The 15,559-nt window shown below is 34.7% G+C and overlaps 1 protein-coding gene across 2 annotated transcripts in view; it reads left to right on the top strand.

The window, feature by feature from the left end:
* The window catches only part of PAK2 (p21 (RAC1) activated kinase 2), an 80,655-nt gene extending 65,774 nt beyond the window's left edge, over positions 1 to 14,881 (top strand). For both annotated transcript variants that reach the window (XM_060150366.1, XM_060150367.1), the window contains 8 exons: positions 1,727 to 1,775; positions 2,258 to 2,370; positions 3,684 to 3,801; positions 5,602 to 5,701; positions 8,038 to 8,234; positions 10,416 to 10,553; positions 11,008 to 12,185; positions 13,029 to 14,881. In XM_060150366.1, coding sequence (XP_060006349.1) covers positions 1,727 to 1,775; positions 2,258 to 2,370; positions 3,684 to 3,801; positions 5,602 to 5,701; positions 8,038 to 8,234; positions 10,416 to 10,553; positions 11,008 to 11,094 — 802 coding nt within the window. In that variant the 3' untranslated portion in view covers positions 11,095 to 12,185; positions 13,029 to 14,881. The remainder of the gene's footprint in view (positions 1 to 1,726; positions 1,776 to 2,257; positions 2,371 to 3,683; positions 3,802 to 5,601; positions 5,702 to 8,037; positions 8,235 to 10,415; positions 10,554 to 11,007; positions 12,186 to 13,028) is intronic.
* Positions 14,882 to 15,559: the final 678 nt, after the last annotated feature.

The raw sequence follows: 15,559 nt of genomic DNA, 5'->3' as shown, positions 1-15,559 counted from the left end.
GTGATTGTGCATTGTTTCTTCTTAAGTGTTATTTTGCGTTGGTGATAAGAAATTAGATGGGTGGGAAAATTGCCTGGCAAATATTTAAAAGACAGTAAGAAAATTTACTACAGGATTATAGTTTTAAAAACCTGCATTTTAATCACATCATTAAGTATGGATATTTAATTCTACTGATCTTCTGATTGTGTTCAATCATTTGTATTTTTAAAATTTATTTATTTATTTTGGCTGTGTTAGGTCTAAGTTTCTGTGTGTGGGCTTTCTCTAGTTGCGGTGAGCGGGGGCCACTCTTCATTGCGGTGTGCGGGCCTCTCACTGTCGCAGCCTCTCTTGTTGTGGAGCACAAGCTCCAGACACGCAGGCTCAGTAGTTGTGGCGCACGAGCTTAGTTGCTCCGCGGCATGTGGGATCTTCCCAGACCAGGGCTCGAACCCGTGTCCCCTGCATTGGCAGGCAGATTCTCAACCACTGCGCCACCAGGGAAGCCCCATTTGTATTTTTTAAAAAATTTTTATCATTATTTTTTGGCTGTGCCACATGGCTCATGGGATCTTAGTTCCCTGAGCAGAGACTGAACCCAGGCCTCCTGCAGTGGAAACGTGGAGTCCTAACCACTGCACCTCCAGGGAATTCCCAATAATTTGTATTTTTAAACTATGATAACTGAAATCTTTTTTTCTGTTGCTTGGGAGCAAATGAACATCTTGAATTTTTAATGTTATTAATCTCTGGAAAGTGTTCTGTCAGTTTAGAAAGTGAGCTTGAGTCTTTTTGAAAACTTCCTTATGAATTTCTTTTTAAAAACCAAATTCACTTGCGGCACTGGTTTTAATAACAAGAAATTGAAAATCATGTTAATATTCTTCTGCCTGAGAATGGATAAATTGTAAATAGTATACTGGATAATATATGTAATAATTACAAGTGAACAAGGATAACACCTATCCATATGGATGACCATCCCCAATCCAGTGTTGAATTAAAAAAGCAAATTATAGGAAAATACATAAAATGAAATCATTTATATGAAGTTAAAAAATTGGGGCTTCCCTGGTGGCGCAGTGGTTGAGAGTCCACTTGCCGATGCAGGGGACACGGGTTCGTGCCCTGGTCTGGGAACATCCCACATGCTGCGGAGTGGCTGAGCCTGCGCGTCCAGAGCCTGTGCTCCGCAACGGGAGAGGCCACAACAGTGAGAGGCCCGCGTGCCACCAAAAAAAAAAAAAAAAAAATTATGTGAAACATTTTCTATAGCGGTACACACCGTTATAGAAAGTATAGAGTATAAAGTATAGAGAAATACATGTAAATGATGCACATCAAATACAGAATAAACACCCAATATAGATTACTTTAGGGAGGAGGTAGGATGCCTTTGGAAAGGGCACATAAGAACCTTCAAATTTATTTGTAGTTCTTTGTTTCTTAAACAGGGCAGTGGATCCATGAGTATATGTGACTTTTTTCTTTCTTTTCTTTATCTTTTTTCTGTATTTTTGTAGATCTGAAATTTATGACAAATTTCTAACATAAGTTTTGGCCACAAGAATTGCCTCTTTTTCTTATTTTTTCCCCCTTTGTTTTTGCTTTTACTTCTTTTAAAGATGTTTAGTCTTAAACGTTCTTTAACCTCTTCTTAGTTGTTCTGAGTATAAAGTCTTTGGATGTTATAAATGAGAATGATTTTGAAACCTTAAATCTGGTTATGTCTTCTTTTCCCTAGGGCTTCTGGCACAGTTTTCACTGCTACTGATGTGGCATTGGGACAAGAGGTAGCTACTTTTTCATACTTCTGGGTGTTACCATTAGCTTTTAATATGGGAAGAAACTAGATCTGCCTGTGAATAATCAGTAAGGAATTTCTTGCAGTTGAATATGTTGAAAGAATTACTCTAGGTAATTTTATAGCACTTTCCTTATTGAGGGGAAAAAAGAAGTAATTATGTGTTTGGTTTCATAAATAAATATTTTAAAAATTATTTTCCCAGCTTGGGATGAAAAGAGGATTAATTCCTGGCACTGGGCTGACCTTGCATTTAGATTTCAAGAGAAATCTAAAAATATTTAAGCTCTGTGTATTACAAAGAATTGTGCATAGGCAGTGTGGAAGTTAAAGTACTGCCTATGAGTAAATTATAATCTCATCGTATAGTATGTATGTAGTAAATTAGATTATTAACTGATCTGTGTTTGTAATTTTCTAAGAGTATTAGGAAACTTGTTCTGACTTTTTTTTTTCCTGTTTCCATCATAGGTTGCTATTAAGCAGATTAATTTACAGAAACAGCCAAAGAAGGAATTGATCATTAATGAGATTCTGGTGATGAAAGAATTAAAGAATCCCAACATAGTTAACTTCTTAGACAGGTAAATATAAATATTTCTTAAACATTGGGAGAAAAATGTTGAAATTTTAAGTCTCATGGTTTTGGGGGCTAGCCAGTTTAGTTAGACTAAGGTTGAGTGTCAACACTGAAAAATAAACTTGAAGGAGGAGGAGAGGTAAAAATAGCATATTACAGTTTAGAAGGTCCTTTTTCTACATAGCTGTCACTTGGCAAGTGAGAGAAGGCAGTTAAATGAAGGACATTGCTGCTGGTGCTCATATGAATTACAAATGATCAGAAGCAGAAACATTAAGGAAACGTTGGCTGTGATTCATGTCTTGACTGACAGAGGTGACCAGCCACACAGTTTTTAAACTTTCAAGTCAATTTTGATTTCAAATTTTGTCTTTCATGGGCAAATAGCATGTTTATCAAAACCTCACTTAATTTAGGAATTGATGTTAAATAGGAGAACAAAAAGTAGAAGAGAAAATTATGTATCTTACATTTTTTATTTTTTAAATTTTTAAATTTTTTTTATTTTTGGCCGCACCATGTGGCATATGGGATTTTAGTTCCCCAACCAGGGCTTGAACCCGAGCCCTAGGCAGTGAGAGCTCAGAGTCCTAACCAGTGGACCGCCAGGGAATTACCTTACATCTGTTTTTTTTTTAAAGCAGTTACATATATGTGAATGAAAGAAGAATTGTAGAAAAATAAATGAAAATTATAGTAGTGATTATATTGGAGATAGGGAATCATAGGTGATTTTTTTTAAATTTCCATATTTAAATTTGTTTTGAATGGGTTAAAAGAAAACACATTTTTAGACTTTAGGGCTAGCTCTGGGGCCATGTTCATAGAAAGAAACTTTCCAGGTACATTTCTCTGCTTTTTAAAATAGTATTTCAAGTCAGTAAAGCATGGTGGTTAAAATAAGTCATAAGCTTTGGAATCAGTTGTGCTTGGCTTCAGGTTTTGTTCTGGCACTTACTGGCTGTGTGACCTTGGATGAGTTACTTAGCCTTTCCAAGCCTCCATCTCTTCATCTGTAAAAAAGGACAAATCATTCCTGCCATACAAGGTTATTTGAATTGGAATAATCTGTGTACACACTCAAATTAGAATTGCAGGCAAAATTTTAAAGTGATTTGGGAAAATCATAATGACCCTCGGGTATTTTTTTTTTGTGCTGTTCCATAGCAACTTTTCAGTTTTCTTCCCAGCTATCAAAGCTACCAGCTTTCTAGTTTTTTAAATTAGGATTCCTAACATTTGAATTCTTCAATATAGAGTGCCACGTGTTTAGAAAAAGTGAAAGTGTGAATGTATTTTGTATGTTCTTTTTTTTAGTTACCTGGTGGGAGACGAATTGTTTGTGGTAATGGAGTACCTCGCTGGGGGATCACTTACTGATGTTGTAACAGAGACCTGCATGGATGAAGCACAGATTGCTGCTGTATGCAGAGAGGTGAGTTTGCTCCCTTTTTGAAAAGTTACAGTAACAATGTGGTTAACAGGATGTGAAAAGAAGCAAATTTTTAGTTATTATCCAAGCAGGATACTTTTAAGGGTGAGAGGGAGTGCCATTAAAAATACACTGCTCAACAGTGGAAACAAGGACAAAGTGGTACACATCTTCACCCTAAGTATTAATTAATAAGTTTACTTGTGGCCTTATCGATCTCTTTAAAGGTGACCAATGAGATGATATTCATTAATGAATTTGAGACATACTGTTTGCTTAGGCTAGTAGAATTCTGCCACATTGCCTAGATCTAAGCCAAAAATGAGCCTTTCTTTCTTCCATGTAATCTTTTCCTACAGATGAGACTTAGGTTAATGATTTGCTTATTGTCATTAAAATTGCAACAGTACTTTCTTCGAGTACCCTAGGAATCATTGTCACAAAGGACAAAATTGTAAAAGTTCTTACGACTATTATGTTTCCTGTGATATGGCTTTCAGCATTTTTACAGTGAATTATAAGTAAATTATAAACTTTGTTCATGTAAGAACAGTATATGTGATGTTTTTCCTTTTTCAGCTTTTATTAGGTGTTTTTTAAAAACTATTCTTTGAAACTTTTAATTCTAATGTAATTATGCTTCACCTAAGGGGAGCCCTCTTGACTCTTTCAGGAGGGAAACAATAATATATCCCTTAACAAAGAATGTTTGATCACTTAAAAGCTGATAAAAACTTAAGGATTTATCTATTTATACTTAACTTGTTTTTCTAATAATTTTTTTCATAATCAATATAAAATTATTTTAGTAGTTCCTCTAATTGTGATAACGTTTGTTTCTATTTGTTTACACAAGTATTTTTCTGGGGATTTGTTCTTTCCAGGAATCTGCTTAAATGCTTGGTAAATGTATTGCAGTAATACACAGTTAATCTGGTTTTTTTCTTTGAATAGTAGATTATTTTGAGTGAGATTTTTGTTATTAATGATGTACAGACTTTATTTGTTGTTCTACTTTAGTGGGGGTAAGAAATAAAAACAACTTTTTCCAAGTTACAATTTATACTCAGTTTACATTAAAAAAACATAGCAAGCAGATTTTTTAAATTGAATTTCATTCTTGTTTTTAAGGAAGTAAGAGTAGTTCTTCTGCTCTTTTGACTCAGTGCTTTCTGAAATATGGCATAAGACGGAAGTGGTGTCCAGGATCATCACTGGTGTCTAGGGTGTGGGTATAGCTTTATGTAAAACCTACCATAGAAGAAATGAAGAAAACATTTTACATAGCATCGAACAGCTGGAGAGAACCAGACCCGCAGTGGCTTACATTGATTAGACTTTGGCATATTTCAGATTCAAATGGAAATGATAAGTTTATCCTTTACTGTTGAAATGATTTCTAAAAAGCCTTGTGCATATTTACCAAGTGCTGCATACCTTTAGGCATTTAAACCTGAGCAGGCCTAGAAATCATGTAGACCCACCCACCATTTCATAAATGAGAACATTGAAGACTAAGTGATATTCTATGGTATTAAATAATCTGTGGCAGAAATAGGCCTAGATAAGACATTATATAATAATTGTCTCTGGATAAGAGCAGAGAGTGGGAAGAGGGGGATCTAATTATTTTAGGTGTCTTATTTTCACAACTGCATGTGACAGGATTTTTTTCTTCATAATATTATTAGAGTATCTTCTGCTGGTTACTAGAGGTGGTGCTCAGGTCATAAATGGTGTATGTGAACTTTCCTTAGACTTTTCAGGGACTGTTTCATTGATAGGTGTTTTTCTCCTGTTCAGTGTTTACAGGCATTGGAGTTTTTACATGCTAATCAAGTGATCCACAGAGACATCAAAAGTGACAATGTGCTTTTGGGCATGGAAGGATCTGTTAAACTTAGTGAGTAACAAGTGAATAAATAACATTTATATGTTACTTATAATTTTCTGCCTTTTGTTTAAGTAAAAACCCTCTTCTGCTATTAACATTTTTATGACAATACATGCAGTGGGGGAGAATAGTAGTAAAAAGATATGGACTGTCAGCTGGACAGCTTGAGTTTAAATAGCGGATCTGCTACTACTTGCTGAATAATTTTGGGTGAGTTACGTAATCTCTTTTTGTGTCCATTTTCTCATTTGTATGATAAGGAAAATAACAGTACCTATCTCAGAGAATTCTTCTGAGTAGTAAAAATGTAAAGCATTGAGGAACAGTGTCTGGGACTATTATAATGTTGGTGCTGTCTTCCAAACATAAACTTGGATTTATCTCTGCTACCTGTTGGGGTAGGTTTTTGTCATTATGCTGTTCATCTTTCTCTGGATTTGGTAGATGGTGGCCTAATTGGGGGAGGACTGTATGACCGTTATGTCAGAGATGACAAGGTCTGAAAAAAACCATGTGTAAACCTCTTTCCCTAATTAACTTCTGTATCAGACATGGTAGAGTCATGGAAAAAAAACCCAAAAACTCCTTTCCTCTGCTGGCTATAATCTCAGTTCCAACCATGTCCTCTGGAGGATTCAAGAAGACCTTCTACTGAGGTTTCTCCAACTATGCAAAATTCAAGGCATTTCTTAGATCAGGAGACCAAAAACTTTTTCTTCTGTTTGCCTAGAGAGTTTGGCTCCTTTTTCAACATCTCTTTTTTTAAGATAGATACTCCAAAGGTTATTCAACCACAAGAAAAGGGGACCCAGGTTCTGTCAGATAGTCAGAATATATAGTTAATAATTGTAATTTTAGTGGGAAAACTAGAAATTGACATTCTCATACACTTTTGGTGGATACACAGGTAACTAAATTTGACTTTTTTGGTTAATATGTTACCATGGCTCTACCACTTACTAGATGAATGATCTTGGATAAGTTATCTAAAAATATGTATGCCTCAGTTTCTCCATTTGTAAAATGGAAATCATAACAGTAGTAAATATGCCTGTCTCATAAAATTATCATGAGGTATGTTAATTCTTATGAGGTATTATACTTGGAACAGTTATAAGCACTCATTTTAGCTGTAAATGTTATGATTTGACCTAACAATTGCTCTTTTAGGATTCTCTCCTATAGAATTACTGAACATACGCACAGCAATAAGTACAAAAATGTTCTCTGCAACCTTGTAAAGAAAGTCCAACAATATCTTAAATGTCTCGTAGTACAGAAATGGTTAAATACATTATGGTATTTTTATGTTCCGTGAAGTTGTGTAGTTATAATAGTGAGGTGGGTTAATGTACTAATATGGAAAGATATCTAAAAAATTAGGTTTTAAAAAGCAGTTTACAAAATATCCTAACTAGGTAAAATAAATCAGTCAGTTCACGGGTATTATTTGTACATTTGGAAATGCATAACGAAGAGTCTAAAGCTTACAAACCTAAATGTTAACAGTGTTTACATATGGAGTAGAATGGGTTTAACAGTAGAAGGAAGGAAAAAATTCTGGATTCTCATCTTGACTTTTCCACTAAATTAATACTGGGTACTAAATTAGGCATTCTGCTCTTCAGTTATAAAATGAGGTGCTTGGAATAGAGTAATGCTGGTGAAGACCTTGTAGGTACAGTTGCAGTTAAACATGTTCTTTTCCTAGGCTCTCTGCTGAGTCGGATGCTTATTATTATTAATTCTAGCTTCTGTTTATTTTCTTCAAAAGTAATTTCCACTTCCTGACCTTTGCCTGATTCACAGTGGACATAGTTTTGGTGTCCAGCTTTGGTGACTTTTTCTTTTAGACCTTTTTCAGCTTTATTAAAATTTTTAGGATAGAATTATTTAGAATAAAAGGCTTCCTGATAGGGCTTCCCTGGTGGCGCAGTGGTTGAGAGTCCGCCCGCCGATGCAGGGGACACGGGTTCGTGCCCCGGTCCGGGAGGATCCCACATGCCGCGGAGCGGCTAGGCCCGTGAGCCATGGCGGCTGAGCCTGCACGTCCGGAGCCTGTGCTCCGCAACGGGAGAGGCCACAACAGTGAGAGGCCCACGTACCGCCAAAAAAAAAAAAGGCTTCCTGATAATTTACCCTCTACTTGTGGGAAGTAAAAGTTAAAAAGTGAGAGTATATAACATCATCAAAATATTTGTAAGCCCATTCTGGTTTTCTTTATTAATACTTTCTTAAAAATTAAGAGGCTGAATACTCAAATGTAGTTAGTTAAATCATATTAAGTAAACTCTTAAACAACCCACGGACACCATTAACTCAAGGTGTTTTGTTTTGTTTTATAGCTGACTTTGGTTTCTGTGCCCAGATCACCCCTGAGCAGAGCAAGCGAAGTACTATGGTTGGAACGCCATACTGGATGGCACCAGAGGTGGTTACACGGAAAGCTTATGGCCCTAAGGTTGACATCTGGTCTCTGGGTATTATGGCTATTGAGATGGTAGAAGGAGAGCCTCCATATCTCAATGAAAATCCTTTGAGGGTAAGACCAATTAAGCATCAGCCTTATTTTAAGAAAAATAATTTTCTTTAAATCATTTATTTAGACCTTGCTTTTGCCAGGCACTGGCCAAGAATTTAGGATACGAAGTTGATAAAACCTAGTCTCTGCCCTCACTCTACGTCTAAAAATGATTTGCTTCTGGCTTATTGAGTTGAATGTGTTAGGTAAAGAGTTTGTAAATTTTTGGTAAGCTGTGTGGTTTCTAAATTTGCACATAAGTAAGAATTTGGTCACTTTTCTGCAGAATTAAGGGGCTCTAGATATATCCTTCAGGTTGTTGACTTTGAACCTTGGCCTCTGTACCCCCAGGTACAAAGAGGAAAGCAGGATCACATCTATGAGAAGCCTGTGTAGATGGCAATGTTAAAGCCCATATTCAAACAAAAGAGTGAGGGTTCTGAGAAACAGATGAAGTCAGTAGATTTTAAACAGTTATGTACATATTCCAGCAGCTGAGGTGGAGAGTTCCATCTTTCTTTTTCTTTCTCTTTTATCTTTTACTTCTTTTAAATTATCATGTATGACTCAATATCAGTAGTTAATAAGGAAATGCAAATCAAAGCCTCAACAAGATCACTTCACCCTTACTAGAATGACTGTAATCAAAAAGGCAGACAATGATAAGTGTTGGTGAGAATGTAAAGAAATTGGAACCCTCATACACTGCTAGTGGAAATGTAAAATGGTACAGCACTTTGGAAAACAGTTTGACAGTTCCTGTAAAAATTAACTTTGAGTTACCATGTGACTTGGCAGTTCCACTGCTAGGTAAATAACAAAGAGAATTAAAAGCATTCATCCACCCAAGAACTTGTACACAAATGTTCATGGCAGCATTATTCATAATAACCAATAGGTGGAACACAGGGAATTTTTAGGGCAGTGAAAGTATTCTGTGTGATACTATAATGGTAGTTGCATGACAATGTACGTGTGTCAAAACCCATAGAACTGTGCAATACAAAGAGTGAACCCCAGTGTAAACTACAGACTTCTGTTTAGTGAAAGTGTGTCAGTATTGGTTCATCACTTGTAACAAAGTGTACCGTACTAATGTACGATTTTAATGGGGAATTCTGTGTGTGTGTGTGTGTGTGTGTGTGTGTATGTGTGTAGGGGTGGTATATGGGAGCTGTGTACTATCTGCTCAATTTTCTGTACATCTAAAACTTCTTTTAAAAAGTCTATTGAGCGTTTTTTTTTTTAATTCCATTTCTAGGAATTCAAAGAAAATAGTCAGAGAATTACATAAAGAATACAAGGATTTTCCAAAGGGGATTGACTAAATTATGAAGCACCCATATAATAAGACACTATTCAATTCAGCCATTAAAATAATTTTGTAGATCTAATCTGTTATTGATAGTGATGATGAGGGTGGGATATAGCTAGTTTTGTTTCTTTTTTTTTTTTAAGACTTTGTTTTTTTAGAGCAGTTTCATGTTCACAGCAATATTGAGAGAAAAGTACAGAGATTTCCCATATGCCCTCTCCCCCTACACATGCATAACCTCCCCCATTATCACCATCCCTCACAGAGGGTACATTTCTTACCATCATTGAACCTACACTGACACATCAGTATCACCAGAGTCTATAGTTTACGTTAGGGTTCACTCTTGATGTCATATGTCGTGGGTTTGGACAAATGTATACTGAATAACATGTCCATTATAAAAGTATCTTAAAGAGTATCTTCATTGCCTTAAAAATCCTATGTGTTCCACCTGTTCATCTATAGCTATATAGATATAGCTAATTTAAAATTTCTTAAAGCAGTTTCAACAAATCCCATTGTTTTGAAATGTGGTATGACTTGGAAAAAAAATCTTAAGAAAGATAAATGGGATACTATATGTGGATGGTGGGATTGTGGTCATTTTTCTTTATACCATTTTATTATAGTGGTAGTTTTATTTATCAGTATGTATTTATAATCCAAAAAAAGAAAAAGGTGAAGATAATTTTGAAAAAAGTCAGGGAAATGTAACATCTAAAAATAAAGTGAAAAATATCTAATCGAAATGGGTAGAAATAATAACCACACTTTAGTGTGTATGACAATTGTCTTTAAATACGTAAGAGATCCATAAAGTTTAAAGTACTCTCTAACTTTGTTGAGCTATCTTAAGTATGTCAGAGTTGTTCTTCTATTCTTAGGCCTTGTACCTGATAGCGACTAATGGAACTCCAGAACTTCAAAACCCAGAGAAACTTTCCCCCATATTTCGGGATTTCTTAAATCGATGTTTGGAGATGGATGTGGAGAAAAGGGGTTCAGCCAGAGAACTGTTACAGGTGAATTTGGAAATAATTCTATTTTGGGAAAAAGTTGACTTTTTTGAGTAACCGGCAGAAAGTTTACATAGAGTTCATAATTACATTTCACTATTCATTCATTACCAGCAGCATGGCAGCTGCTGCAGTTCAGGATTTTATCTGCTGAGAATAAAATACCCATAATACTGGGATAAATGTATAAGTTTTTCATATTACCAGTTCTCACACCAGTTCATTGCAGGCATGGGTATCTGGGTCATTTAACTGAGATTTTATAATATGAGAAAAACTAAAAAGACTACACTTTCAACCATAAAAGTGATGTAGTGATTATGTTGATTTTATAGAAGTACTGAAATATGTGTTTGTTAAATAAATTATGATCCATAAAGTAGTCTTAGGGGCTTAATTGAAATATTTGGCTTCTAAACTGGTGACATTTACATTTATTTTCCCCCACTCTTTCTGACAGCATCCCTTCCTGAAACTGGCCAAACCATTATCCAGCTTGACACCACTGATCATGGCAGCTAAAGAAGCAATGAAGAGTAACCGTTAACATCATTGCCGTGGCCTCATATTCTTTTCTCCATTTTCTAAAAGAAGTCTTTTAATATATGAAAATTATTATTCTTTTGGGGTTTAAAGAAATGGTCTACATAACAAGGAGGAAAAAAACAAGCTACTATTTCCTGAAGACAACCAAGAAAAAATTGCAGAACTGAATGACAACTTTCTTATTGAATCCCTTCTTTAGGGTCCAAAAGGAATTGTGGACTGAATCACTAGCCTTACATCTTTCAGCAGAAAGCCCATCAGGGCCATTTATCATGCTTGAGATTTGCATTTTATTTTGCTGACTTCATTATAATAGATCCCATTCATTGTCCCTTTTGAGGTATTTTCAGTACTTGAATGGCAGATTTGGGTTTTTCAGAGTATGTGTTTTATCTGCTAGTCTTCTTTTCTCTCCATAACTTTCTTTTCCTTGACTTGCTCCTTTTGAGTTGCTTTGAGAAATGTTTCTTATGCCTAAATTGGAGACAAGTGTGATAGAAATTATGTAGCTCCTTATATTGGCAAAGGAGTTCAATATCGTTTAACTTTGTATAGAAGTTAGAACCAGCTATTGTTACATGTAATATTTCAGTTCAGAGTTTGAACTGAAGGAAGGGAAGAAAAGAATGTGATTTTTACCTTTTTAAACAAATGTGAAAGAATCAGTTTTAAAAGTTTCATAATAGTGAGTTGTTTGGCATTTGTTAACATGTATAGAGAGAAGACTAATAATCTATATTTATAACTAAATCATTGAAACAGAAAAAGAATCCCATTGACTCTACTTTCTTACACTTTGTTTTTCTTTCTATGTCCTCTTCAGATTTGGCTTCAGGACTTTGGTTTGTGCCGCTAGTTTCCCCTTCCCTCTTTTTTTCCCTTCATTTTGGAAATAAGTTTCTGTATATGTTGTAATTTTAGCTAGTTCGTTTTTTAATTAACCCTTTCTCACCCTACTCCTCCCCCCCTTCCCATGGTAAATAATATTATAACCATTGAATTTTCAGAATTTAAAAGTTAACCTTTTTGTTTCCATTTAAAGGTAAAAAATATTTGGAGCTAGCAGAGACAAAGTGAGAGGCTTGAACCTTGGTGAGCTCTAAAATAGATAAGATTATATTCATGAAAGAGAAATGTCAGTTACTTAGAGGTGCAGCTTCTGACTAGTAAACTGTAGAGATTTGTTATAAACGTTGTTCCCAGCCCATTACCAACATTTTTACTGTCTGTGAGAACTTAAGTGACAAAGTACTTCTTGGTAAATTCATGGGTCATTTGAGATGTTGAGTTACTTTAGATTTTTTTCAAATAAGTAAATAATATTCATGTAAAAAACTGGAGAAAGAAGGAGTAATGAAATGTGCTTGTTGATAGCAATACATTTTTTATTTTAAAGATTTTAAAAAGGTCTGTGACCTGTAACATTAATTATTAGAGTGCCCTCTCTTCTCCCTTCCCCTCCTCCCTTCTTCTTCTCTCATCATTTTAATTGTTTGGCTTTTGGAGGCAGTATTGTCCCTTCTGACATGCCAAGAGCCACATGAAAGAGAAAAATACGTGCTTTGGTTCTGGCTTTTTGTTCCCACCATTCGCTCCTCATTGACTTCACACCTACTTGCCATCCTGCAATAGTACAAATCATGAATAAAAATAATTTTGATGTTTTGGAGTACATTAGGAGAACTTAATATGAGTTTTATTTCCTATCATTCCCATCATATCTCTGTTAAGATACAGGTATAAGGATAGAAATGGCTGGTGGGGTTTTTTTTTTTTTAATTGGTAATACAGGAAGGTTTTCACAAAAATAAGTAAGATAATTAGTGAAACTTGTATCTAGAGCACTTAATAGTCTCTGTTTTCAATTTGATTCTTGATTTCCTTTTTCTCTGGATTATATTGGCCTTCTACAACTATTACTAAATTACTTTACAGAAATAAGCTGGTTTATTTCTGGTGGAAAGCTACAGCGTCTGTTGAGTTCCAGATTTGAACATTCTTTGTAAATAGTTGTCTGGATGGATTATGATAAAGAAGATGCTACCAATGAAATAGAAAACCAACTAGATGGTATAAGACTGTGATCCTCATGACCACTCTAGAAGGCACTTCCATGCGTAAGTCATAAAGGCCATATTCACTGAATGCAGTGCCAATGCCCCATTTTTATGCCTGTGACTCAACAAAGGTCTTTTCAGTTTATAGAAGCAGTTTGGGGTTTGTATTTACAACTTCCTTGATGGTTACCTGCATGTCCATTGCTGGCAACGGACTTTGTCATTAAAACCTGACTCCTAGGTTACGGGAGCTACGCTGTGGTTTATTCTTTACTTACTTGGATAAACTAACTTGTAATAGAAATGTACTTTGGTTAATTCTGAAATGTGTCAATTTTTGAATAATCTTAATCTTAAAAGCAATACAGAATTGTGATTTATTAATTTTAAATTAAAATGTTCACATGTTGTTGCAAGAAAAATTATATCTGAATCAAGATTCATGGTTTTTTTTTAATAACTGCCTTTTGTATTTACCTTTTTGTCATTACTTTAGAATGAAAATTCCCATTTAAATCTAAAAATTACCTTAGTCCTCTTTTGTTATTAAGACAATATTACTATAGTATTTATTATATTTCAGACTCTCTGGCAGTCTAAAAGTTTCCTTCTCCTCTTGTTCCTTTTGCTGCTTTGAAAGGGACAGTTAAAACTGAGAAACCATGAAAATATTGAATATTTCATCCTACATAGAATAGTAAACAAGTAGAGTGATTGTGCTAGCATAAGAAACTAAGGCTAACACAACTCTGTTTTCGTGTTGAGTGCCTGGCACACAGTACAAATTCTCTTCTCCTCAACATATAAATATTAAGCTGCTTAAAATGTATCTAGTTACCACCAGTCCTAAATGACCTGTGCCTTTAATAAGCAATTTAAAACTACCTATGAGGATTTCTTTGTAGGGCTCACATAAATACATGTTTGTTTATATATACTGTATTCTAGCCAGAATAATTTTAGATCTGATCAGGCAGTAGCTATAGTTAGAAAAAAAAAAATGGGTGCTTAAATTTGCATCAGTTTTTTAATCTAAAAGTTTTAAAATATACTGAGATCCATATCCAGTGAAATGTCAAAAAATCATTATGGAATATAGCTAAAATCCAGATTAAGATTCTTTTGGGGTTTTTTTTAGTGAAATTATAGTAATATAAAAAGCAGATTGTCTTCCTTGTCTCAACTGCTCCCACAATAAACAACTAAAATCAGTTTTTCCACAGTGTGTGTATATGAGTATGTGTAAGAAGGGGAAAAAATACACACACACACACACACACACACACACACACACACACACAGATTTTATTTCTCACTAACACATTTATTGACCACTTTGACAAAGACACTGTGGTAGGTATTGTGGGAATTACAAAGGAGAACCAAGCACTGGCCTGGCCTTGAGAGAACTGAAGTCTTTCTCATTCACCATTCTAGAATGTTGCCAAATGAGAGAGAAAGAAATGTATGATAATTCTGTCAAACATCTTTGGTAGGAATGTCTTGTGTGTTTTTTGTTTGTTTGTTTTGGGTTTTTTTGTTAGATAGAAATGGAACTAAGTGAAAGTAACTTGTCTTTTCTGTTTTGTCTTCAAATTTTATATTGACTTTTATTTTTAATTTAATCCCATTCAATTATTTAATTGTTACATTGACATTAACTGCTGTATTTGATGACCTTGTTCAATAATTTTGTTCTTTCAGGGCTAGAAATAAACTTTTTTAAATGTTCATTTTCCCTTTTCCTAAACTTTAATTCTTTCTTTAGATCAGAATAGCTTAAAAGAATAAGTGTAATAGGTTTTCAAAGAATGTTCTAGTATTTTTAAGGATGAATATTTTTTAAACATGTCATGGCACCATGAATGTATTACAGAGCTCCAAATTAGAAAGGTTTTCAAAAATTAATGAGTAATAAGCGTGAGCCTTCGCTCTTTCTAAATCAGTTTCAGAATAAATTTGTTCAAAATGTTCTGGCTATCAGACCCAGGGAAGCACTTCTGATCTGTTGAAATACCTTCAATAATTTGGCCTGAAATTCTAATGCTTACCTAGGTAAAGTAATAAGAATCTTACTAGAATTTTTGTGTTAAATGCACCAAGAAATCTTTAAAAGTGCCATACATAAAGGCATTACTTCATTATACGCATTTAATTTGAATGTTGGATATGCTGACATGGAGAACGGGTGCATTATAGAGAGTTCACTATGAAAAAACAGAATTATACATTTTTTAGCCTGGACTGGGGAGTGCAGGCAATGACTGCATAAAATATATTTGTTATACTATAAAACTGCTTTTTGCTATTCTGACATTTGTATTTCTTAAACTATAGCAAATGCCCAAAACATTTGCCTAAGAAAAGTTCAAAAATGCCTAGATGATTGATTTTATTGAAAAGCACTAT

This window comes from Lagenorhynchus albirostris, chromosome 5, assembly GCF_949774975.1.
Source record: "Lagenorhynchus albirostris chromosome 5, mLagAlb1.1, whole genome shotgun sequence".
NCBI classification, from domain to species: domain Eukaryota; kingdom Metazoa; phylum Chordata; class Mammalia; order Artiodactyla; family Delphinidae; genus Lagenorhynchus; species Lagenorhynchus albirostris.
The sequence above is the reverse complement of the archived record's forward strand: the minus strand, read 5'-3'. Positions and strand labels throughout refer to the sequence as shown.